This window comes from Castor canadensis, chromosome 6 (genome assembly GCF_047511655.1).
Source record: "Castor canadensis chromosome 6, mCasCan1.hap1v2, whole genome shotgun sequence".
Classification (NCBI taxonomy): Eukaryota; Metazoa; Chordata; class Mammalia; order Rodentia; family Castoridae; genus Castor; species Castor canadensis.
The window spans coordinates 18,667,950-18,694,215 of NC_133391.1; the positions used below are offsets into that span (position 1 = coordinate 18,667,950).

The 26,266-nt window shown below is 41.7% G+C and overlaps 1 protein-coding gene across 1 annotated transcript in view; it reads right to left on the bottom strand.

Annotated features, from left to right (window-relative positions):
• Positions 1-813: 813 nt before the first annotated feature.
• Sspn (sarcospan) overlaps positions 814-26,266 on the bottom strand; it is a 35,065-nt gene continuing 9,612 nt past the window's right edge. The window contains exons 2-3 of the mRNA XM_020164723.2: positions 10,660-10,746; positions 814-4,739 (exon numbers count right to left, since the gene is read on the bottom strand). Of these exons, the coding sequence (XP_020020312.1) occupies positions 4,374-4,739; positions 10,660-10,746 (453 nt within the window). The 3' untranslated portion in view covers positions 814-4,373. The remainder of the gene's footprint in view (positions 4,740-10,659; positions 10,747-26,266) is intronic.

Sequence of the window (26,266 nt, forward strand, 5' to 3'; positions counted from 1 at the left end):
CCAAGAGACATGGCTGTGTAGAACCAGCCACCGAGGGAAGAACCCGACTTGTATGAAGCCTACGATCGGTTGGCGTCTTTGCTGAGTGCTATCTCATGGAACCTTCCTCACCATGCTGTGAGGCAATTACAGTTTTCTCTCTTTTACCTGGGAGGAAACTAAAAACCAGACAGCTGTCCAGAGTCACACAGCCATAAATGGCAGGTGTACTTCCAACCTGGGACCTACAGCCTTGCCACTAAGCTGAGTGTGTCCCAGGTATTACTCCTCCCCATCACTAAACAAAAGGAGCCTCTGCATTTTAAAAGGCGAAAGATTTACACGATCTGAAGAGAAACCAGAGTATATAGAGCCTCTGCATTTTTAAGAATAATTAACTCTTTGAAATGACTTGCTCAGAGCTGGCAAGAGGAGGTCCTTGAATTAAGATTTGAAATGGAAAAGGCCATCTGTTTTTATACACAAGTGAGCGCAGAATGTGATTGAACAGGTGACATTCAGCATTTATCTGATCCTTTAAGTCAAGCTTTATTTGATATCAAGTGATACAAATTAAGTATCAGTGTCCCAGGTACCTTTCAAGGAATCTTTGCAGCTCAGACTTTGCTTGGGGAGTGATTATGACCTTGATCTCTAGGATGGATGCCAACTCCCAGAATAGGATCAGTGCCTGGGACGACAAAGTCAAAGGAATGTTGCCTCTTGACTATTCTCAAGCCAGAATTTTTAAGTAAACACTAACCTGGACAATTTTGTGTACACCACTTCGGGTGCATCAAGCATTCACTTTAAAGTACACACCAACACCATGACTTCAGGGATTATGAAAAATTTATTAATACAGAAAACCTGCATTACACATGTGTTCCTTATAAGCAATCACCTCAATTTTGTAGAAACACATTATTTTCTACTAGCTGTTTGAGGCCAAAAGAATGAAACCATAACACCAAAACACACACCATATTTTTGAAATAATAAATATCATTATTTATGATAATTGTCTTTTGAGATAATAAAGTACTGGGTGATCAGAAGACATGAGGCCAGGCATTTGTTTTAAAGGCTGAACCACTGAGTTTTCATCCAAATGAATGTTTCCACTGTGAATCAATGTATTTGGCCATCATTTATCCTGAATATACAAAGTACATGTAAAAACATGGTGGAGATTTTTGAGAACAGTAAAAACTGATAGCCACCAGATTTTCAGAAATGTCTGGCCACATAGCAATAGTGCGAAGACAATCACTGGGACATGTTAATGGTGTGTTCACATTTGCACGTGATGGGTTTTGCTGGACAGTTTTTAAGTTTATTTCATGATCTTAGTAACCATGCCATGGTTACTTGGACCCCAGGCTTTTCTACAACCTCATAAACGTATTCCAGATATACTGCACCCGAGGAGGAAAGTCAGGAGTACATGACAGAAAGCACATGTACAATGGCTTGTACCAGTCAGAATGAATGACACACTGGTGTGTGCATCTGGATGACCTTCGGAAGACATCTACACTTTCAATCCAAAAAGGGAAAAACAGTGAGGCCCCTACTTGACAACAGTTTCTAGGGCCACAGTGTAGCTATATTTTTAGGCCCGGCTCCAAGGCACTGCCTACACAAATTTGGATGGAGCAAGGGAGGCACAGATGGTGGTCACGTGAAGGCACAGACCGATTGAGTGGGCTCAGTTACAAAGTCTGCACATTCAGACTGCTGTGTTCCTCCTATTTCAAGTTCTGCCAAGTCCTGCTGCTCCCTTCTTTCCAAAGTCTCAATTCATTTAATTCTCCTGGAGGAGGTGGGCGAGGAGGGTTGCACAAATCTTACTGTTTTTTGGTTTTGAAGAGATAGTCACCATCCTGGCTCCTTGTCAGATTTTGAGTGTAACATTTGCTAAGTGTAAAGCTGTGTATCTGTTCCTTTTCTGTTGCCTTATTGTAACTTCAATATTTGCAAAACATAACATGAAAATACTTCAAATCTAGCCCAAAGCAGTTTCGTAATCATGCAACACAGTTCTTACACACATCAATGTAGAGTGAGGTTGGGGTGAGGGAAACTTTTCTGTCTTTCACTTTGTTTTCTACCCTCTGTTCACTGACAACTTTTTCTCTCTTTAAGAGTTTAGGAGTGATTTGCTCACATAAAAGCAAAATCCATATACATGTATATATATAAAATGCTATATGTACACCCACTGCTACACATACTGTTATCAAACTTGTCAACCTTTTGTTTGTGTTAATTTAAAAAAAAAGCATACAAACTAAAGTTATTCTGCCATTCAAAATACCCTGTATATCATTTGTAAAGCATGCAGCACCTTCATGATGTGGAGAATCCCAATTTTCTAACATTAAAACTCTTGTGTTCCCTATTCATGGTAACTAGCAGTAACGCACTACTTCTTACTTTTGGAAGGATAGCCTACAACACGGCAGATTCTCCAATGGTTTCTCCTGTATGCAGGAAACAAAAACAAAAATGGATTTTGTTATTCTTAATAGGCACAAAGGATTTCTCAGGTCACCATCAGGAGGCTTGGAGTGTACTGATGTAATTTTGTGTGTGATTAATCCTGCTCCAGGTTTTATCCACTAGGTTCCCAATGTTCCTTCTTGGCCTGAGCTAACTTGTAGGATGGTCATTTTTAAAGCAAGTCAAAACATCACACAGTTTTAACATGTGTAAATCAGGTATTTTATGTGGAGGACATAAAAGCTGTAATCCTTCACCTTATTGTCTTATTTGGATATTCATGTCATGCAGAAATCGGCAGCATTGTCACCATAGTTGGAATCATGCATCTATCCTCAAAGGCAAACAACAACATGCTTTCCTTTTCAGGTAGAACTCCATGATTCGGAGAGGATGTTAACAGGCAAATTAAACCCAATTGTTATCTTTAATGTCTCTGAGTAGAGCCTCCTAATACAGAAATTCTATATAGTATTTATGCTGCATGAATTTCCACTTTGAGCCCTTCCTTAAAACATTGATATTGTTCAGAATTTAATAATAACAGTAAAGTCACCCATCATAGGGTACTTGTGCCTTAAGTCCTGGTGGATCAAAAACAAAATGAAATAGGGGGAGGGGATAAAGGAGAATTATGGAGGGGTGAATTCAATTGTGACATACTGTAAGAGCTTTTGTAAAAGTCACAATGCACTCCCAATGCAACAATAATATGATAATAATAATAAAAATGAGAAAACCAAAGCTACCCTCCCAGTCCATGGATTTACTGCTCAAGAAAGACTTCAAAACATTACTTTCAGTCACTAGGTTGAGTGAGCATACCGTCAGTAACAGGATCACATATCAGTTACAGGCTTATGAATAGAACTCAGCAGCACCCAGTCTTCCTCAAAGGTACTTGCTTGCCAAAAGAGGTAAATTTTCAACATGCCACAAATGTGCTATTTGTATAAACATTTCCTCTGACAAATACTCTTATTTTTGTTTGAGTATTTTTAACCTGAGTATTGATTTTTTAAAAATTTGTGGTGCTTAGCTTCCAAAGAAAAGGATCTTTAGCATCTACTCTTGTGAGACAATTTCTCTGAACACTGAAAGACCTGCCTAAGCACAGCCAGTGCTCATTAAATAGACTTCTGAGCATAATTATAATTAACAATTAGCTAGGAATTAGTTTTGATGGTTTGTTTTAGACGGCAGAATAGAAGCATAATGTAATTATCTTTAAACTTCTACATCATTGTGAATACACCTACCACCACCTTTCAACTATCAAGAAACAGACAATCATCCAAATCAAGTGATCCCTCCACAGAGCCAAAGTAGAGCAGCTGAAAGCTGCCACCCTGGCCCAGGTGTTTGCAAAGCCTCTTCCTCTTCTACTCTGCCTTTTAAAGCTATTTCATACCTTGAAGACATCTCTACCAGGAGAAGCAAAAGATTCAACATGGAGATTCATCTGTTCCCTACTCTGCCTTCATCCAAGATAATAGCGGTTGGTGGGAAGGGCAGGAAAACACTACATAGTCTCCTAAGTGGGCCTGAGATGCCAGTTCACATGGCCAAACTGGATTACGAGAGGCTGTATAAGTAGTGTGAAAATGAGTGCTAGGAGTAACTCCAGACCGTGAAGACAGATCTACTCTTTCCCTGTTCAATGTTCTTTTCATGTTTTTATATTCCCCAAATCAACTTGGCTTTTGTTTTCCTCGCAAGAATATTTTTAAAATACTATAGAAACCTGAAGAAATGCTCTTTTTTTTGGTGTGAAAAATATGAAAAGATTCATTTAAAGCAGTGACTAGTCATTTATTGTCAAACATTTCTTTTAAAAAGAAAATGTTGTTTTTCGCCCCAGCCATCAGTGTGCCGTTAGACTTTGGAGGTTAGACCTTCTGCCGCTGGCCTGGGGAAGTGGTGAAGGAGCATGTCCTGACACCCACATAGAAGACCTGGTACCTGTGCTTCCACATGACAAAGCAGGCCACCAAGCACACAAGACCACAGGCCAAGTTCAGAGCCATCTGGATGATTAAGAACAGTTTGAAAGTGCCGGTGATGCTGCTGCAGTCGGTCACACTCCTGTAAACAAAGGTCCTGCTGAGCGGCTCAGAGGATGGCAGCTTGCACAGGCAGGAGTCCAGGATGGTCTCGCAGGTGAACTGTGCCAGCTGTGAATAGTGGTGGGCAGCAAAGGCCACGGCCAGCACACAGACCATCAGGCCCAGGGCACTCAGCAGGAAATAGAAGAGCTGCAAGAAGAGAAGGAAACCTTCCTGGTTACAGGGAACAGCGGAGGGGCATTTGCAAAGCTAATTTAATTAGTGGTACTGCTTTGTCCTCTCTCTTTGATGGAAGGGCTGTCTCTCCTCAGAACACAGTGCCCAGGACATGGAAATAACTTCATGTTTATTAGTGGGAAATTCTTAAACCCTGATCACATCTCCATTTGCCTTACAGATGTTGGGCCCTTCTCATGAATTGCACCAGTCATATTAACTTGACTCTGGGATATTCATGTCTAGGGCAGTTTCAATGAATCCCACAGAAGATAGCTATCCCTGGGTGACATGGTTCACTTATTTTGAAATCAAGAACAGCTGATGGTAAGATTGAAACAAGATAGGAAGTAAAGAACAGGTTTCTGTAATGCAGACACTGTGCTGGCCAAAGTTATCAGGAATTGATAGCTAACAATATAGGTTGATTAAAAAAGGCCATGTTGAACGTAGTGATTACCAAACTGCCAACAAACATGGGTGCCAGGAATCTCAGCAATAGGTTGCTGGAGGAAAACAATTTAGGCTCCAGAAGACAGTGACTTGGGGTCAGCTCATCTCTTGAGAGACTTACCCTAAGTTCCTGAGCAAGAAATGGCTCCGCCATCACTTTGGCTCTGAACACTCAGGACTGGAGATGTCTGGTTAAAGTTCTAACTCGGCTTCGAAAGGAACTATGGAATCCATTAATGATTGAATCATTTAGCCTACCTACAGCTGGAATATTCTGATCAAAAATTGTGGGTGCTCACTGACCTGGCTAAAATGAAATCTGATGAGCAGAACAAGAACTGTTCTTGTGATTAGACTCACTGGAAATGTGTCTCTTAGCAGACCCCTGCTGAGGTGTAAGGATCCAGCTCCAAAGCCATTGGGACCAATGCTCACCATTTGTAGTGCAAGATTTGTGTCACCATAGTCAAAAGTCGCTCCTTATAAGGGGCCATTCAGGTCCCTTATAATCCCAAGGTAAGATTGGTGAAGTAGCTCAGAAAAGATTACACCCTCCCTTCAACTCCAATTATATGTAATTTAAGATAAAAACTTATAGAAGCAACTATAAAATATGTGTATGAAAGTCCTCTAAATGAGTGACTTTCCACATGGGGACAATATCAAGTGTTCAAGTCTGACTTGGTGTGTGTGTGTGATTTTGGGTTTGCGTATGATTGCATGAGTTTCTGGTTTGCTGTAAGGGAATTGATCAGAGATCACATACAGCTTGGCTGTTTATCTGAGGTCCCTGGAAGAGAGTGGAACTGCATACAGCCATTTTTGTCTCAGTATACCTACATGCATCTTCACCAAGGAAGATTCAAATTCTTTGACTCTTCAAAGATATCTTTTCAAACCATTCAAAGGGTTGTCATATGTAACCCTTTTGATAACTATGAAACAATTTGTCCAAACATCTTATATCCTAGAAACAAAACAAGGATAATTTGTATTGGAAATAGTTAGTGTTCCTTGGAGAAAAGGAACCAGATAAATACAAAGTGTCAGCATTATAAAATTAAAAAATTTACAATATTGAAAGCAGTGTTTTGGTTCTGTCCCCAGTATACTTAGTGACTACATTTTATATAAAACTAGAGTGTTTAGGCTTTAAAATATGAATTTATTCTGTGTGGCTAATAGGACAGAGTAGTTACAAACATTCTAGGTTATTCTGAAATATTCAGGTTTGATGATTGACTTTAAACTCTCGGTGCCAAGAGCTCAATTGAGCTGCCATGTTGTGCATAAGCACCCAGTGAAACTGTGTTCACCTTATTGCCAGCAGAGATCTGGGAGCTCTTTGTTTTGGGAATATCAAGACTACAGTAGGACAGGCTCAAGTTAAAGTGGTCACTCCTACCGGGAGTCATCTGCTTAGTAGAATGGCCCCTCTATACATTTTACTGCCATCAATGGATACAACTGGGAGATCTTGTTACTACCCTCTACCCTCAACACGCACCCACGCACACACACTCTTGAACAACAGATTTCCATTCCACTCACTGGGGGCAAAAGTCCATTTGCTGGAAATGGGAATTTTGCCTAATTTTAAAAGATTACTTTTGGACTCTTCAATTAAAAGATCTGCCAGGACCTTTAAGAAGCACACAGCAGTATGGTTAAGACGGTTCCGATCATGGACTGCTGGAGGTGGTTTGGTTTATCTTACTAGCAGTGATCCTTGTGCAAATTCATCAGTCAATGTGTACCTGCATTTCTTCACTTGTACCTTGAAATGATGGTCCTGACACTGACTTACAGGGTTATTATAAAGATGAAGACAGTCGACATTTGCAAAGGGCTTAGTACAGTGCACTATTTAGGTATTTGTGAAATAAACAAGCAAGTTAATTGAGAGGGCAGAACCACTCTACAGTCCTCAGCCTATTACGGCTCTAGTCTTTGTCTTATTTTCTGTCACCGGGGAGCATCAATGCATACTTGGCTTGTAGAAAGGATGGCAACATTTACAAAACCATGGTGATTGCTCACTTTCAGTGGAGCTTTTTAAAGACGCTAGAAACCAGCAAAAGCACAAAGAAAATCCATGGCCCTCCGCTCCTCTGAATATGTTTCAGTTTACATAACAATGTCTCACCCACAGTGACTGGCCTCTCCCACTCAGGAAACCTCAGTAAACAGGAAGAAGCAACAGAATCAAGTTTCCATCCACTTTTGATCACAAATGTGTACTTGATCCCCCATAGCCTGTGGGCTGTATCTGCACAGGATAGCATTTTCCCCTCGTGGCTTTTAAGTCATCTGTCTGGCAGCAACCAGCACCTAGGTCAGAATCCATAACTTATAATCAAATGGCTACAGGGCATGAATAAACTATCAATGAACTTGTGTTTGATGACTTGGAAATCCAAGCAAATGCATCCTGAAAACAGTGGGCGTGAAGGCATCAGTCTTGTCATATCACCATATTCCAGCCCTGCAGCAGATGAAGCTGGCTTAAGCAATGAGGCAGGCGTCCCCGCTCCTCCCCACCTCTCTGTAGCTGGTACCCAAGATTTGGGGTGGAGGGTGCTTCTGCTACAATGTCATTGCCATTCTATCTGGGTGGCCAAAATGAGGAGGGGCCTGGAAGTGGGGAGGAAGGGAGGGGTCAGCGTAGGTTCTGCAGGTGCAGGAGCCCAGCACCTTTCTTAAAGAGAGAGAGGAGGAGGAGGAGGAGGGAGAGAGAGTGGGGAGAAGGGAGAAAGACACAGAGGGAAAGGGGGAGGAAAAGAGGAGAAAGAGATGGAGGGAGGAGAAGGAAGTGAGAGAGGGAAGGAGGGGGATGGATTTTGCAGATGCAGATGCAGGAGCCTCCCATCCTTGTGTCTCTCTGAAAATCCTGGAGAGCCCTGAGAACTCAGGGCCACAGGGTCAGGTGGGAGGCAAGGGCCACAGCCAAATGACCCGCCAAACCCCAGGAAAGCATTGGTGGCACCTAGAGCCTGTCAGGAGGAGGGAGAAACACTTTGTATTAGGAGAATGTCACCATCACCTGGCTTTGCCCTGGCTATCTGGGCACCCAGAAGGAGAAAATAAATTTTCACACAGAGCTTGGGCCAGGTGCCAATCTGGGCCACCACAGTGCAGTCCTGCGGTGAGAAACACCGCATGGCATTCCTGCCCCCCCAGGAATAGTCTGAGAAGCACAGGGGAAGTGGGTGGCACCCCACTGGGGCTGCTGAGAAACACAGAACCCCCGTCCCCCCAGCTCCTTTTGGGCCCGAAGATGCTGTGGGGCCAACATGGCTGGCACAGCAGCACTAGAGGTCACATTCAGGAGAAGAGACAGAGCCTCCGTGTTTGTCAATGTCTGTCACAGGTGGGAAAAACAGGCTGCTAATGAGACCTTCCTGGTAGGGAGTTCTCTACCTGGCTGACACCGCAGTGACTTCTTCCTTTTCTCCTTCCCCCTGGCTCCTTTGTGACTAAGATGCTGCTGTTGAGATGCCTTTGGGTGCTCTGAAAGCAAGGCCTTCACCTCTGCTGTTCTGGGATGCTGGAGGTGGAGGAGGAAGAGCATTTCACACACGCTGATGAAAATCTGCCTACTGAATGAAGTTTCTATAATTTAACAGCCCATTTCTTACTGGATTTCTGGCTTTTCCCCCTCCATCTCAGAGATTTGTTTAGTCAGACCAAAGAAAAAAGTGAACTTGTGTGCCCTAGCCTTCTTCTCAAGAAAGTCCTGACAAAAGGAATTTTGGAAGTTCTTTTCCAAATGTAACTATCTGCACCAAAAGCCTAACTCTCAGCAACCTTTTTAAAAATAGCATCCATTATTTTTTTAATTAGTAAAGCTATGTGGCACTATTAGAGATCATTTCAAAACTGGGGAAAAACTGAAATGTTGCTGTAAGGCCTCCTCGGACGTAACTGTTCTACACATGGTAAAAGAGTGTCTTTCCTCTGTTGTCCATTTTGTGTAACCTGCTTTTTTCATTAGCTACTATGGTGTGAACTTAAAAAAAAATTCCACTAACTTCTTTCCTACAGCATGATTTTAAAAAGTATCACACGTTGTTTTTTATGCCAGCAGCTTCGGTTATGCAATGGATGCAGAATATCCCTGGTTTCTGGTTCCACCGTGAGGAAGCACCACAGGCTCACGATGCACAGAGCTCATCTCTGCACTGCAGATGCCTGACTCATTTTCCCCTAACACTGCCAACTTCTGAAGACACAGGCTTTCCACAAATCTCAAATTTTAACTCTATCACTTAAATTATGTGCAATCATTTTCACCTTGCATTTTGGAGCACTGTTTGCTTTTGGAGAGACATATTTTCACAAAATGAAGGTTGGGAAATACTCAACAGACCGCACAATCATTTAAGTACAGCTGACAGCAACACAGGACTGACAGAGAGCATGTCCATATCCACTGAGCTGCAGAATGTGCACAGGGGAATTTAAATTTGTGTCTTTGAAGCTTCTTTTGATTTTTATTTACTCACTCATTTATTTATTATGACCACACGTGGTCAAGACTGTGTGTAATAAATCCATGAGTAAGGTATGCTTGGTTTACTAAAATATTCTAACATCTTATTTTTTAAACTTAGTTATTCCACATAAACATTGTTGACTTACTCTTATGCCCTATGTGTTCTTGTTAGAGTGGACAAAAAGATATCCAGTCTTTGTACGTTTTCTTATAGAAGAGCTGGCTGTGAGTGGACCAAAGATGAGAGAGCTTTGTATTCTCTGTTAGTAGTTCAGAGCAAATGTTGGAATTTGATTTCTACAGCTCTAACTGCTCAGTTCTGTGTTTTATGTTCTTAAACTCTGAAAGGGGAGCCTCTGTTTCTCTTTGGGGAATATCACAGTGTTCAGTGAAAATGTTATGCATTTGAATCGACTAAAACCAAATGCACTGTCCCCAAAGGAGAAAAACTTCACATAAACGAAAGACACATACACTCGCCAAACCAAGCATTTCCCAACCGTTGCCTTCAGACGCTTGGCTCAGGTCACTGCATGCACCCAATGTACCTTTTCTGCCCCAGTGATCCCACCCACAAGGGGAAATGCACTTAAATTGCTTCATTATTAAAATGTTCCAAGCAGCCCCAAGATACGGAAGTGGGCACCAAGAGAGACACCTTTCCCTGGCCAAGTGCTTTGTTGAGCTGATGAATGTTCCGTACTCCTTTTAAGGGCAGTGGAGGACACACTTCATGTGCTCCAGGCCAGCCCAGTTCATGGAAATTAAGACTTTGAAAAGATTAGCGTTACCTCTGGGTCTGGGCCAATGCCCTCCTAAAACATTTTTTGGGCTCCTGAAAATGTAATTTCTAGACTTATCAGATATGCAACCTCTTAAAAAGCACTCTGTCATTTTGTACTTGTGTTTCTTTCTGTGCAATGAAGAAGAAAAATAACAACTTACTTTCATAGAAAACTGGATGCATGTCCGTTCATCAACTTGATATGAGACACAGAGCATAAACAAACCAAGATAGGCCACCAAGCAGACCTGTGGGAGAACACAGCATAAAGGTTGTTATCAGGGTGCGTCGTGACTCTGATGACATCAGTCTCTGTCGTTCTCCAGTGACATCTATGTTCCCAAGCTGTTTGTTCCATTTTACTTATCTTTATGTGCTGTATTTTTTCTCAATTTGTGGAACAGATTTTAAAATAGTAAAATCAGTTTATTTCAACTTAAAAGGGACTTAATAGTTCCTTTGTGTACCAGGTGCTATGAGGTACTTCAGGGTATATCCAATGACTTTCCAACTTCAATCAGTCATTAATCCAGTACCGGCCAAAATAAACGTGCATACTATTCTAAGGCAGGGCATTGGATGTCAAATGTATTCAAAGAAGTACAAAATGAGGAAGAAACTGAATTGGATGATATAAAAGGTTTCATTCAAGAAGTGATTCAAAATGGTCTTGAACAGTATAACAATGAGCACTCACATTTACAAAACATGTTATGCGCTGAGGTGTCCTAATCATCACAAAACCCTGTAAAGCAGGTGCTGTGTGACCCACATAGCGTAAATGAGGGTGCAGAGGCACAAAGTGGGCGAGCAATGGACCAAATGCAATCGGGTGAAAAGCAGCTGCATGAGCAACTGCACAGAGGCTGGAATGACAGAGTGATGCACAAATGCTACACCATCACTGAATTAACAAGATGTGGGGCACAAATGGAAGGATGAAGACTGTGGGTGTAGGGTTGATGCCAGCAGTAGTGCAGCTTCCTTGAAAATTCTCGCGCAGAGCAATGAGGTGATTTGAGACATATGTGAGGAAGGTGAGCAGTGGTGTTGGATGGCTTGGCCATGAGGAACTAAGTTTTAATCTGGGCAAGCTTCCTATATTCAGTGCAGCAGAGCTCAGGGGTGCAGGCACATTCAGAGGAGGAGGTGGAGAAGAAAGGTGTAGTGAAAGCAGAACTGATAGACCCTGGCTATTGCATGACCAACGAGAGAGGCCTGGACAGGAAGAAATGGAAAGAGACCCCTGAGTTTCTGAGCGAGGATGATGGACAGGGTGTCAGGACAGATAGTGCAGAATGTACTTGATTTGTTAGACAAACTGTATTTTTTTCATAAGCTAAAGTTTCAAAAACGGATTTAAAGTTTCTAACCAAAGCATATTTGTGCACGCTCAATTTTGAAAAGCTTAAAATGTCGATAAAGTTCTCCCCTTCAAGACAGAAAGCATAAGCAACAGAATTGCACAATTCTCCTCGCCATGGATATTGGAAGGGTGCTTGAGAGTCACTTAGCAAACAACAGGTTTGATAATGTTTGTAATTCCTACCACAGACAAACCCTGTTAGGGCGGTGGAGCTGGCAACTTATAGAGCTAACAGCATTTGAAGTCACACTTCTCCCCTATCCACACACATAGTGACACACTCATGAGCTGCCTGTACCCTCAGCCAGGTTTCAGATTCCTCAGCATGGTTCAGATTTCTACTGGACCATGAAGCAAAGCAGAGCCTTCTTGTAGGACAGGCTGTTTGTGGGGTTTCCCACCATTGGGCTGTCTGCACAGTTGAATAGCAGTGGACACATTTCCAGTGAGAGACGCAGCCTGTGAGCGTGGTGGCTTCTGAAACTGAGCACATGGGGCAGGCAGTGATACTAAAATTGTCTGAATGCAGCCTGCAATGAGACTGACATTGCTAAATCAGGACTGAAGCCCTTAAACCTGTAGGAACTTGCTGTGTATTCTCACACTAAGAATTTACGGAACTGAAACGGAAGAAGAAAGACCTTCTTTTTTGTTTGTTGACAGCAAAACAGACAGATGAACCCAAACTTGCTTCTGTAGGGAATGTTATATCCTGAAGAGCAGGCCTGTGCTCCCTACTTAGATCCTGCCTGCAAGAGCACAGGGCCAGTACTTCGCCTGTGTAATTATCTTTGTCCCCAGAGGCTGCTGTGCAGAAACTGGCAATTGCCAAGATTTTCCTCCCTGTTCTTATGAGAGACACATTCCAATAATCAGGCCTAACTTCAGAGTCTTTGAAAAAACAGGTTTAGTGCCTCTGCCTGAATAAAATTTCCCCTTTCAGCATAAGCACTTCTTTGTAGCCCTCATTGAGCCTGGTTTCCTAAGCAAGACATTGCACAGAAGGGCAGAACCTCATTCTAGATGTAAAACAGCCAGAAGCCATGCTATCGTGTGACTAGGAATTGAGGATGAAAAAACATCCTTCCATCCAGCCTCAAGTCTCTCTCGTTCCAGGGGGGAAGACAGGAGAATGAAGCTGCAATATAATGGAGGAACTAAAACCACCACTGCTGTAGCAATACACAGAAGGGGTAACTGTGGGAGACTTGGAGAAACTTCCTGAAGAAAGATGGGTCTTGAAGAGCAGCAGAAATTAGCTGGAAGGAGGCAGCAAGGAGATGTATTCAGAGCAGAGTGTGCCCTGGGAGAGGAAAAACACGGGTGAGTGCAGAGCACGCGTTCTAGGGCACCATCAACAGCCTTTTAGAGTGGTCCTGCTGTGAAGCGTGGGTGCAGTAACTGGGGAGGGAAGACCAGCAAGGAGAAATGATGAGTGCCTGAGCTCAGGTTGGGGTGGAGATGGAGAGACAGTGAGGAGGCTGGATCCATCAGATGTAAGGCTGAAGGAGACGGAGGGGTTGGACAGGGCTTAGCTGCCTACCTGACTTGAGAGGCCAGATGGGTAATGCTCGTGTTTCGGGAGACAGAGACACAAGAGGAGGAGCAGAACTGAAGAGGGTCCCACATGGACTAACCTCAGCCCTGTGGGCCTAGTTCAGGAGTGAGGTCTGGAGATAAGGATTTGCTAGTCACAGTTCACATGAAGCCAATGGAACTGTAGGAAATGCTAGCCATCCGGAGACTCTGGTGACAACAGAAAGGAGCCCATTGCATTTATTGATCCCTTGATCAAAAGCCTCCTGAATATGCTTCTTATAATTTGGGTTGTGCAAATGCCATATCTAAGTTACTAAGCTGATTATCCTTCCAGATTTTTTGAAAGCTCAGTGCCAGGTCCTTGTGTACGGTATTTGCTATACGGCTTCAATTCATTCAGCATGTTTTAATTTCTGAGTCAGGTGATAGGGCTTGATAGGCTAAGGAAGGGGAGTATTTCATTTTCTTACCTACAGCATTGCATGGTGTAACAACGTGTTTTTATCAGACAGTTCATTGGTGTCGAGTGTAAGCATGTTATAAAAGAGTAGTATTTTCTGAACACTTCATACTGAAGACTTTATGGCCATTGAGGAGGAAGCTAGACTTCTCATGCCAGACTAAGGGTCTGAGCTGGCAGGACCTGGATGGCCAGGAAGACATGGTGATCTGGCTTCCGAGGCAAGGAAGGGGAGTTCTCATTAATGAGGAGTAAGACCTGCCAGACCTTTTGGCCCAGAATTCCTGGCTTCTGGGCCAGAGTTCCTATTAGCTTTGGTGAAGGGGAGACCTACGGAGCAGGAAACATGCTATTAAGTGAAGCTTTCCAGAAGTCCTAGCTGGACCAGACACACAGACCTGAAGAGGCTGGTGGAGTCACAGAGCAAGAGCCGAGGGAAAAATGAGTGAGTGTCACTGAAAATCAGTGCTCAGAAGGCAGTAGGCCCTTGAAGAGAGTGGTGAGGTTTAACCCACGTGCAGGTGCATTGTGACATTGACAACAGAACGCTGAGGTGATTATTTTGAATGGAACAGAGAGTTTTTAGATGTGTGTTTCTACAGTTTGCTTACTGTAAAGAGAAAACCTAAGTCCTGAATTCCACATTCTGCAGAATGATAGTTTGTGACTGTACAGGATGAAGTCTGCCTTCTCTCCCCTGAGCTGGAAAGTTAACCAGGCAAGTTGAAGTCCTCTCTGAATGCTAAGTCCATTTCCTGTTGAACTTGCTAGGTGTCTTGGAAGGGCTGGGACTATGAGCAAGTGGACACAAGGCCAGTGTTTTGAGACTTATTTACATATTAGCTTCTTCCTTTGCATTCTGTCATAGCTGGGAGGTGCCACCCTAAACATTTTGTGAGAACGAGAATTATTGGCACTCACTCCTCTCCATGACACACATATTTATATTCTAGTCTTGTGACATTCGCACAACCTCCAATTTATTTGTCTTCCCCTTTGTGTTGTTGGCGAGCTGCTTAACATGGTGGTCTGGGGAATACAGTTTTCCCCTGTCAAATACCTTTCAGTGTTTTTCTTCCATCCCCACCTTCCATTTTTAAGCCTGAAATGGGGCTCTAGTTCTGTAAGTCAATCAACCTTCGCCCTTGTATTCAAAATGCTTTTTAATTCAATCAATGTAGTAACAGGATGAACTCTTCTCTATATTAGCTCAGTCCATTGATCAACCAGGGAAGCAGCAGAACTGTGAATGTCTGTCTGAATTTTCTTAAGATAATTTCTATGGATTTTCATCTAGTTAATATAATTTAAGTTAAAATGGTAGAAACAATTTTCAACAAATGATAAACATATTGCTGCCTGTCAATTTAATGTAATTTTACTCAGGAGAATCATTAACACGTAATGTACCAGAAAATTAAATAATATGAAACAGAGTATTTCAAAAGGATCCATTAAAGGTCCTTTATTGGATCAAGATTTCAGGATTGGGGAGAGTATGTCAGCATGACGCCAGCTTTTACTGTAAGAAAATCTTAGAAACTGTTCCAGAAGAGCCTGAGGGCTGCTCCCATTCTCAGAATTTCTGAGCAATGGGTCTGGGGTCGGGACTGAGAATCTGTAATAGTGGTGTTGCTGGTTCTGAATCACACTTTGAGAACCTCTGGCTTATGCTGTGAACCTAGTCTCTTCTAAGTGCCCAGGCCTGGTGTGGAGTTTATAGAATGGTTAGGGGTCCAGATTGACACACTCACCAGTGCGGAGTGTCCTGTAGAGAGCTGTTTATTTTAAGCAGTGTAACAATGATATCTACTATTTATGGGCACTTACAAAGGATTCAGCCCAGCGCTGAATGCCTTACATCCACCCTGTACCTCAGCGACTCAGGAATGCCTGTTTCAAGGGAGAGAAAACTGATGCTTCTGAAATATACAAGGCTTGTAAATATACATCTGTTGCACCTTGGATTTTTAATATTAATAATAATAAAGTTCTGCAATAAAAGTATTGGCTCCAAAAATTTTTTCGTTTTTGTTAATGTAGGAATTCTTAAAATTGGAGGGACAAAACCCTCTTTGTTAGCCAGGTGCTGGTGGCTCATATCTGTAATCCTAGAAGGTAGAGATCAGGAGGATTGCAGTTCAAAGCCAGCCCCAGTTCGATAGTTCATGAGACCCTATCTCAAAAATATCCAACACAAAAAATGAGCTGGTGGAGGTGCAGTGGCTCAGGTGGTAAAATGCCTGCACAGCAAGCGTGAGGCCTTGAGTTCAAACCCAGTACCACCAAGGAAAAAACCCAACAACCGTGTTTTCACTTTCCCTTAAATCAATCTCATTCCAGAGCCTGTGGCCTCAATGCATCTGGTCCGTCGTTTGGGGAACATCTCTGAATCATCACTTAGAGTGACACGTCATGCTATTGTTGATGGCTGTCACAAAGTCCTCCCAAAGCAGAGCAATCTTCCAAAACTGTACATGTAGTAACAGTGAGTGTTTAACTACTGGTGGGGAAGGGCTATTTGAACATTTGCTAATTTCCATGGTGTCAATACTTCTACCAGGACTGATTTCCAGATACTAATGTCACTGAGCAGCCAAGGAGAGGGCACATCACCAGCCTTTCCAAACCATCCCGACTTCTCTAGCACCCTCCTGCTCCTCCACCTCAGTTTCTGCCTCCTCTTTGACAAAGCATCAGTTACCGAATGTATTGCTTTGTAACTACACTTGGCAGCCTATTCTACTCATTGCTTAGAATCCCTGAAACCAGCACACAGAATCACTAACAAAGGTACAGTGGAAACAGAGCCAAGGAGAAATCTTACTAAAGCAGACCTCCTTTATCCACGGTAATATGTTCCGAGACTGATATCCACTGCCTGAAAGCTCAGATGGTACCAAACCCTAGACACTGTGTCTTCCTGTACATGCATACCCATGATAACAGCACATTAGGCACAGCGAGAGACTAACAGCAAAAATTAATAATAAAATAGAGCAATTGTAACAACACACTGTAATGAAATTGCCAGTGTCAATACTCTCGCATGTTGGGGTCATTCGTAAGTAAAACAGAGTCGTGCAAGATCCCATGCAGGCTAAAACATGAATCTTTGCTTTGTAGATGTTACATTTAATATTTTCAGACTGTAGCTGGCCATAGGTCACTGAAACCGCTGGGGGAAAACGCTACCATACTGTTTTCTGATGTATGGAAAGAGATACAGATGGCTACAGCACAGTCTTTGAGATCTTGCTGTCAATGGTCAACTCCAGTTCAGTTATGGCTTCCCATTGAGCTTAGCTCAACAGCTTTATCGGATAGGAGCTGAGAATGTGAAGACAGGGTTTTTGCCCTTCAGAAATTTACAGTTTTATCCCTGACTTGTCAGAAGAAGAACTGAGACACAGGAAAATGGACTGCTATGGGTGATGTCGCTTGACAGTCTAGACCAAACGTGAAACTAGCAGCCAACCCCTGCTGCCTCATCACTGACCAAGATTCTTGATTGGTTGTATATGTAAGAGAAATTAAGTTGACTAGGTTTTCATTTTTACTCTGTACTATTTTTTGAAAAGTAGAGTTTTTGTTAATCAAATCTGACTTAACTATGACAGAATTATGAAGGAATTCTTTTTCCATACTTTTTATTATTAATTATTATTTTCATTATATTTTAGGTAAAAACAAAATAAAAAGACTTAGAAATTCTTTTCCTCAATTAGCTAAGGCAAAAACATGAGAATAATACTCAAAACCATGAAACACTGAGTATTAATTCATACAACAATGAGAGCTGCTTATCAAGTGTAGAACTATCTGTCTAGTTGAGGAAGACAGGGTGGCGTGGTGGAGAAATGTTGACACTAACGTTTGAATCATGACTCGATTTCATAACTAGATAAAGATCTTGGATAAAGTTATTTAATTCCTTTTAGCTTCAGTTTCCCTATCTGTAAAATGAAGACAATAATGCTTTATTTTGAAGGTGTCTGAGGATTGATGACAAGATAAACAGGTGCCTAGGATAGCACTTACCTTACAGCTAGAGCACCATTAGCAGGGGTTACAAGCATCATTAATATTATCACAATTAGAACCGCTTGGAAGCTCTCTAGGGTGGTCCCAGTGTGTTTAAAGGCTTAGGAATGTGCTGTCAACATAACCGTGTTGAGAACTGACCCTGTGCTGCACAACTACACGCAGTTTGCTTGCTATTAGCACAAGTGGGCACTCGGTCTATCCTTACACTTCCGCAAGAAACACTCACCAAGTCTAGATGGCCTCATACTTCAATGCTAACACAGCAGATTTACACGCCAGGCACCTTACAGAACACCCATTTCATCCTCACAAAAACCCTACAAAGTCACTGTGATTAGTTCCCCTTTATAGAGAAGAAACTCAAGTTCAGAGAGGTTTTGTGCTCAAGGTCACAGACGAAATCTGTATCAAGACTTAGTAGCTGTCCCTGTCAAAGTACAGGCCCGGCTCCCTCGAAGACCACCATGGCATGGACTGCAGAGACCTGGAGGAAAATTCCAGAACCTGGCCTCTCCCCCATGGCTAGGGGACACTCCTGAGCTGGGGAGTGATGCAACTCTTCAAGATCCGGGCAAGCATCCCAGCTGAGGACACAGGATCAGGACTCACCACGGAGACTCTTACCACGTGCTAGAGACAACTATGCTCACTTTATAATTTGCTTTTAAGTGTCTTAAACAATGTGCCTGGAGTGGTAGTGGGTGTTACCTTTCCACCTGATAGGACCCCAAATGGTGCCAGTGTAACTTACGCTGACATTTGAGCTGGAAATGATTAATATAGGTAAATGTAAGCACTCTCTCACACCTTAGAAATAACCTTGCTCTGCTCTTTTAGCAAATGTCCACTGTGGACATACCACGTGTCACATCCTCTCTGAAGCTTGGTGGTACCACAGTTAAGAGAAAAATCCTGCTTGGTCAGGGCTCTGGTTTTAAAGTGAAGAGTTAAACCATAAACAAATAAATAAACCGATCTGTAATTCTGTCATCTATTGAGAAGAACTATGGAGAATGAACACTTATCATTGTAACTTCTTTTCCCACCAAATATGATATAAAGCGATGAGCAAAATACAAACAATAAATACTTAGCGTAATGTTTTTCTGGAAAGCACTGAATTACTACTGTTCAACTATCCTTCCCCAAAACTAAGCAAACTAAACTAAACCAAACCAAAACACGTGGCAAGTGTGCAGTAGTTTCTTATGAGAGCCTTGCTGACTCTGTGAGTTCAATAGCACATGTCACCACACCATTTATCTGAGACCCATCTTCACCACTTTCCAGCTACCGGACCTGGGACAACTTAACCTTCTGAGCTTCAGTTTTATCATATCTACAACGATATCAACAACACCTACTTCATAAATTGAAGGGTTAAATATGATCACATATGAAATGGGCCTCGTATAATACGCAACGCATACAAGACAGTCCATAAACATTTGTCAAGTAAGTGAACAAACTCATTCATTTAGTGACTTAGCTACTCTTGCTTTCATGGCAAGGATTCACTTGCCGAACACCTCTCTAGAATCTTAATGTAAATAATTTGCAGATACCCAAGGGATATGAAGCATTTTTTCTTGCTATTTCTACTAAGAGCTAATTTATTTTCTATACCCAAGAAAAGCCAGTTTTAGTGACCACACCGAGTTATACATGTTTCTCTGATTACACTATTGTGTTTTATAAAGACAAGCAACTAATTTCTGAAAAATACTGCTGAGTTAAAGATATGTTCTAGCCATAACAGATCTACAGTTAATGCTACTTTTAAAAAGCACAATGTTTGCAGTCAAACTCAGTCCACAGCACTGACAGCAAAGCACAGAAGTAAAAGGTTATAAATAAATATAAAGAATGAAAACCAACCCCAGAGATTATGGCAAAACTGAACATCAAGATGAGGGGCTGGGGCTGGGATGTAGCTCGGTGGTATAGCGCTTGCTTAGCATGCACGAGGCCCTGGGATCGATCCCAATACCAAAAAAGAAAAGACAAAAGAAAAAAAGATGAGGGGCTCTTTTGTAGCAATCTGTTCCTAAACACTGTACAGACATTGAAGCTCAGAGCTCTAACTAGACAGAGCCTTAAAAATTATCCTTGGTTTTTAAAACCAGGCTCAAAATAGCTTCTTTCTACTATGAACAAAGCGATGGTGAACAACCCTTTTTTCTGTTGGTACTGGAGTTTGAACTTGGGACCTTGTGCTTGCTAGGCAGGTGCTCTACCACTTGAGCCACACCCCTCGCCCTGAGCAACAGCTTTCCATAGCTGGGGAGGGGGGTTTATTTAGCCCGTGGTAGAACATTCAATGCTCTGTCATTTGCAGGGCTTCACTGATTTTGTTCCTTATTTTAACTTTTTTTATGAATAAATGTTGTCAATGAAAAGTCTAGCAGAGAAATCCTCTTTTTGTCTAAGAACTAACTTCTGTCTGGTCACAAAGAGTTCAGGTTCTGACATACAGCTTCAACTGTGCATTTCCACATCTTTCTGGGAAGTTGGGGGAAAATTCATAATATTTATTTTGCAAAGGTGACCAAAGACATTTTTAAAAGAGCAAATATTCAAGGTGCAGGTCAGTCCTTCTCAGCGATAAGGCTGTTCCAGATGGTAAGTTCTGTCATAGAAGCGTGGTTTCTTTCAGGATGTAAAGAGAAAAAACACTTGCTTGACCACGCCTGTGTTTACCTGTGGTCTCTTCCTCCCTCTATTATCATTACTTTTGTTCTTTTGCCCAGAGATTTGATACCTGACAGACATATGTCTGAATTACTGTAGATGTCTACACTTTTCACATATGAGTGTGCACAGACACTGAAGTTGAACCAAAATTATTTATGTGCTAGTTACATTAAAATAGAAAGGAAGGTCTATCCTCACCCACATGGTTATCTCTTTCTAAGGATGGATGAGATGGTCTTACAGAAATGATTGACGTGCCATTGCCAGTGATGAGTGGACTCACTGCTCTGGAGTGACCAAAGCTACAATTAGTTGGGAAAGAGGTATGGTGCTTACAGGGACTTCCATCCAATGTCAAAGCCTCTGGTGTGGTTAGATCACCACTTTCCAACTCAAAATGACGGGTCTATCATGAGTTGAGACTATCCAATGCTGCTTTGAAATTTGCATTGCTGTGTACAAGCCCAGGAGGAGCAGGAAGAAAGATGTGCTTGTTGAATGACTTCCCTGCTTCTCAGCACACATTGTGCTGGGCAGATGTTTGCTTGTCTCTTATATTGCTTTATACAACGTTAGAAAACTGCTAAAATGAGCTGAAACTTGTGAACAGCAGCTGGATCAGAGCAGTGAGGATCCCCCAAGTCCTGGGGATGCAGCACACCTTCCTTGAAGTTTCTGCCCAGGTGGGCTTTGTGCTGGACAGCTAGGAAGGTGTGCAAGAGGTGTGCCAGCTCTGAGCTGCTACAACTCACACGTTCCAAATCCTTGCTTGAAAATGAGTTTAAATAACTCATCATTCTAAACCAATGACTCTGTGGCTGAGAGTTTCATCAACTCATGGAAAACTGAGAAGAGAAGCACTTCAGCAATCCCAGGGTCTAATTTACCATGGAATCCCGTCATTGTGGCCTCTAAAATATTATAGCACACATTTGTGCATCTAGGCTGAGGTTCATATTTTACAGGAGCTGCTGGGAAGTTTGCAATGACATCCACAAAAGGTTGAATGAGTACAACAGAAGTGAGAAGCAATGAGTTGGTTATGGATAAAAACTGGGCTGAGCAACAAGGCATGAATTGTGTGTTTGACTTTCCTTCCTCATCTAGCTGGTATATTACTTCTTCAACCATCTTAAATCCAGTCATACTCATTCTTTAAACTGCTCAAATATGTCCTCTATCAAGAAGATGGTACTTTTTATGTATTGCTTACTTTGTATATATGAGCTCATCCAATCCCCAAAGCAATGCAATAAGTAAAAAATATTATCCTATTTTATAGAAAATTGTGACTCAGAAATGTTAGGAAACTTTCCAATCTATCAAAAAAAGATTTTTAAAAGCATCAAGAGGTTTTATGTCCGCATGATTTAAGGATTAAAGTGTATGAAAACTCCTTATAAAACACTAAAATACTGAATAAAACATAGCAATACTCGTTATATTAATATCAAGCTAAAAAGAAAATAAAAGAAATTGACAAGGGCAAAAATCCCAGAGAGGCAGGAGTACCCTGCAAGGGACCCCCATCCAGTCCCCTGCAGAGAAGGCTGGGTTCGAACAGCCAGGTAGCTCATAGTACCCCTGAACACCCACAAGTAGACAGAGAAAATAATAGTGGCGTACAGGTAGGCCCTCAATCACTCCACCCTTACAGGACTTGGAAACAACCCCTAGCACTGCACATCTCAAAATCGTTCTGTCTCAGCTGATGCAGGGAGGGCAGGCGAGGGTGCTGAGGTTTTTCTGCTACTTGGTCCTGGAATCTATGAAGTGAGAAAGCTCCAGGAAAGTGACCCTGAATAAAAACACGGTGATTTTAACAATGAAGTTGTGAGGGGGATGGGAAGAGAGAGGCAAGAGGGTAGAAAAGGCAAATCTCTGAATAAAGAAGACATAAAGTTTATCTGAACCAACAGCAATGCAGCTGGGATCTTACTGGGATCCTGATGTTAACCAAGCTAGGAAGAAATATTCATGAGCTAATCATAGATAATTGAACACTGATTTGATCCTGTTAAGAAGTTGACTTGTTAGGTGTGATATTGGTATTTTGATTGTTTTATTGTTTTCATCTTTGGTTCACCTACCAAAATATTTATGGATGAAATGATACAAAGTCTGAGATTTACTTCGAAATCATCCAGTATATGGCATGTGGTATAGAGGAATAAAGAGTAAGGGAGCATCAGATGAGACAGGATTGAGGGTGAGTTGGTAATTATTGAGGCTGGGAACACAGAGGTCTCTTATATGATTTTATCTCTGCTTGAAATCTTCCATAATAAACAGGCTAAGGAAAAGGACTTATGACACCTGGACTTATGACACCACTGGGACATACAGCAAGACAAACTATCTGGAAGGGTCGTACCCTCAAATGAGACAAGCTGAGTTATCACACAGAAAGCCTCTTGGAATTTGAGCTCACAGACAGAAATCAACAAACACATGAAGAGTTAATTTATCAGTAGGAGCCAGCATTGATGCGCATGGATGTGTCCACGTCCACTTAAGAATTAAAGCTTTAATATACTCTCTCTACAACAAAATTAGAAATAAGGGCAAAATAGTTTCTGCTGGGTATTGAGCGGGGGGAGAGGGAGGGGGCGGAGTGGGTGGTAAGGGAGGGGGTGGGGGCAGGGGGGAGAAATGAACCAAACCTTGTATGCACATACATATGAATAATAAAAGAAAAATGAAAAAAAAAAAGAATTAAAGCTTTAAGAATAGCACATAATGGAACGAATGCACAGACCTGCAAAAGGTATAGTCAAGATAAAGAACTGAAATCCTGATAAAGAATACACTTTCAAAAATATCAGGAATTAGTAAATAAATGTCAAGGACAACACAATAGAGGTCCTACAAATGAAAAACTGATAGAATTAGAAACTCAATGAATAGAAAAAAGAAATTAAACCCAACAGAAGACATTAGATGTAAAGAAGTATCCCAAAACACAGCACAGAGAGAGAGAAAATGCCACAGGTTAAGAAGTAGGGGTGCTAGAGCTAGGAGGTTCTACATATGCATCTGACAGCAGCTGCAGAGAAGGGGTGCAAGAGAAAAAGACAGTATTTGGGGGGAAAGAGCTGAATTTTTTAAATTGATGAAAAACACAAACCTCTTGAGTTCAGCACACATAACCAGTCCTAGAAGGAAAAATAAACAACAGAATCCCCATCTAGATGCTAAACTGTGGAATATCAAAAACAAAGAGGAAATCTGAAAAGCTGTGTGAGAGAAAGAGTACGTCACCGTGAGGGAGCAACCAGCACTTACGAGACTTCTTAACAGCAGTATCGTGGGTCCAAAGACAGTGGAAAAATATTCCAAAAATTGAAGAAAAATAGCCACCAACACAACTAGACTCACAAACATTAACTTACACGAATGACTCAGTAAACTAGAAGTAGCAAAAGAAACGGGCAGAATTACACAGAGAAATAAACTCACATAATCCTAGGAAGTTAACACTCACAATCTTTAAAGTAGGAAGAAAAGAATCAGGAATGACTACCAAACTTGACTTTAAAACAACATAGCACTCTAACCACCCCCAAATGAGAGAACCCACATTCTTCTGAGCTGGCATGGAAGGCTTCTAAAAATGAAACAATGGAAGTCTCATCAAATATCAGAGAACTGAAAAACATATCACAGAGCACAAAGCAATTAAGTTGAAATCAATCAAAAGACAAAAAAGGAGGCCAAACGTGGTGATGGTGCATGTCTGTAATCCTGTAAGACATAAATAGAATCTCAGTCCAGTCTGGGCTGGTCTAGGGCAAAAAGCAAAACACTGTCCCAAAAATAACTAAAGCAGGCCAGGTGTCATGGAGCATGTCTGTAATCCCAGCTACCTGTAATCCCAGCTACTCGGGAGGAGGATATTGAAAGAATCACAGTTCCAGGCCAGCCGAGGCAAAACGTTCTCAAGACCCATCCCAGCTACATGGGAAGCATAAATAGGAGGACTGTGGTCCAGGCTGGCTCAGACAAAAACGTGAAACCCTATTCTAAAAGTAACTAAAGCAAAAAGGGCTGGAGGTGTGGCTCAAGTGGTAGAGGGCCTGCCTAGCAAGTGTGAGGCTCTGAGCTCAAATCCATTACCGAGAAAGAGAGAGAGAGAGAGAGAGAGAAAGAGAGAAAGCCCAAATAAATAGAGATTTTCTTTGTTCATATATAGAAAGTGAAAATCCCATGAAAACACCAAATGTATTTTTCTTGGAACAAGTAAAGCCTATGGAAGAGAAAATGACTAAGACTCACCAAGACAACTCAGAAAAAGAACAAGACAGGGTAGGGTTGGCTGTGTGTCCTGTCATCTCTCTAACAAGACACAGGATAGCACTATTTTAATTTAGACGATGAGATATTTGCACAGATACTGACAAACAATGTGAACTGAAGAAAATCACAAGTCAGGTACACACAGCAGTGCAGTTGGAAAGGATTAGCTTACCTGATATGTTGTACTAAAATAACTAGCAGTCTGCATGAGAAAAAGTACAATATGGACCCTGCTTTGTATGTATGTCAAATGTTGGCACACTTAAACTAAAAATATAGAAAGTAAACCTTTAACATTTTTAGGAATGATACAGAAAATTATCCTTAGGACCTTGGGAGAATTTCCTTCGCGTATGTCAAAGCATATACCATAAAAAGGTTTGGTAAAACAGATGTATCAAAAATAAAGCTGTTTTGTAAGAATAGCATCATAAACAAAAGACATCATACCAACTAGGAGGTGACAGCTGCAGTATATAAAACCATGCACATCAGTAAAACAACCCAAAGGGGGGAAAAAAATACAAGGCTTTATGTGGTGCTGGAGACTGAACCCAGGACCGCACACATGCTAGGCAAGCGATCATTGACTGAAGCATAAATTAATATAATTTCAAGTTATGACAGTGATGTGGCAGTACTCAGTGTGTTGGTAATACCACAACTTTTGAGGACTGCGTCTTACAGACACTGAAACATGCGCTCAGGAAGACATGGACCAGAACGTCCATCGCAACACTGTAACTGCAAGAAAAAAAATCAGTTTTGAAAAAAAACTAAGTATTCATGGACAGGAAAATGAATAAACTGGTTATTATCTGTTCCTACGACGAATACCAAAAAGAATGGGTCATGTCCAGGTACTGTTACAATTAGTTCTCAAATCATAGTGAGCAAAAATGAAACGATTCCACTTATGTGAAATTTAAAATGAAATAATAGTGGCTGGTTACGGTCACATACACACTTGAAAGCATAAACACAGACACGGCATGACAAATACCGAGTCCAGGAGAGCAGAATCCTCGGGCGGGGGGAAGGGAGGGGCAGGAGATGTGAAAAAGAAAGGAAACAAAGTACTACTGTGTTTTCTTTCTAAAAAATTATAAGGCAATTTTTAAAACCATTAAAATGAGACACAACTAGGGATAGGCTTGGTTGTTTTCTGTGTCTTTATGGAACTGAATTTTTTAATAATGAAAAGAAGTAGAATCACCCCTACTTGTTCAAACCCACACAGAAATTAAAAGAAAAAACTGTCACCAAACATGTTTTGGGAAAGAGACAAGTCAGTAAGGCCAGGATTCCCCTCCTGGGATCCGAGGCCCTGGCGGGCTGCACTGGGCATGGCTCCCCATGTCCCCTT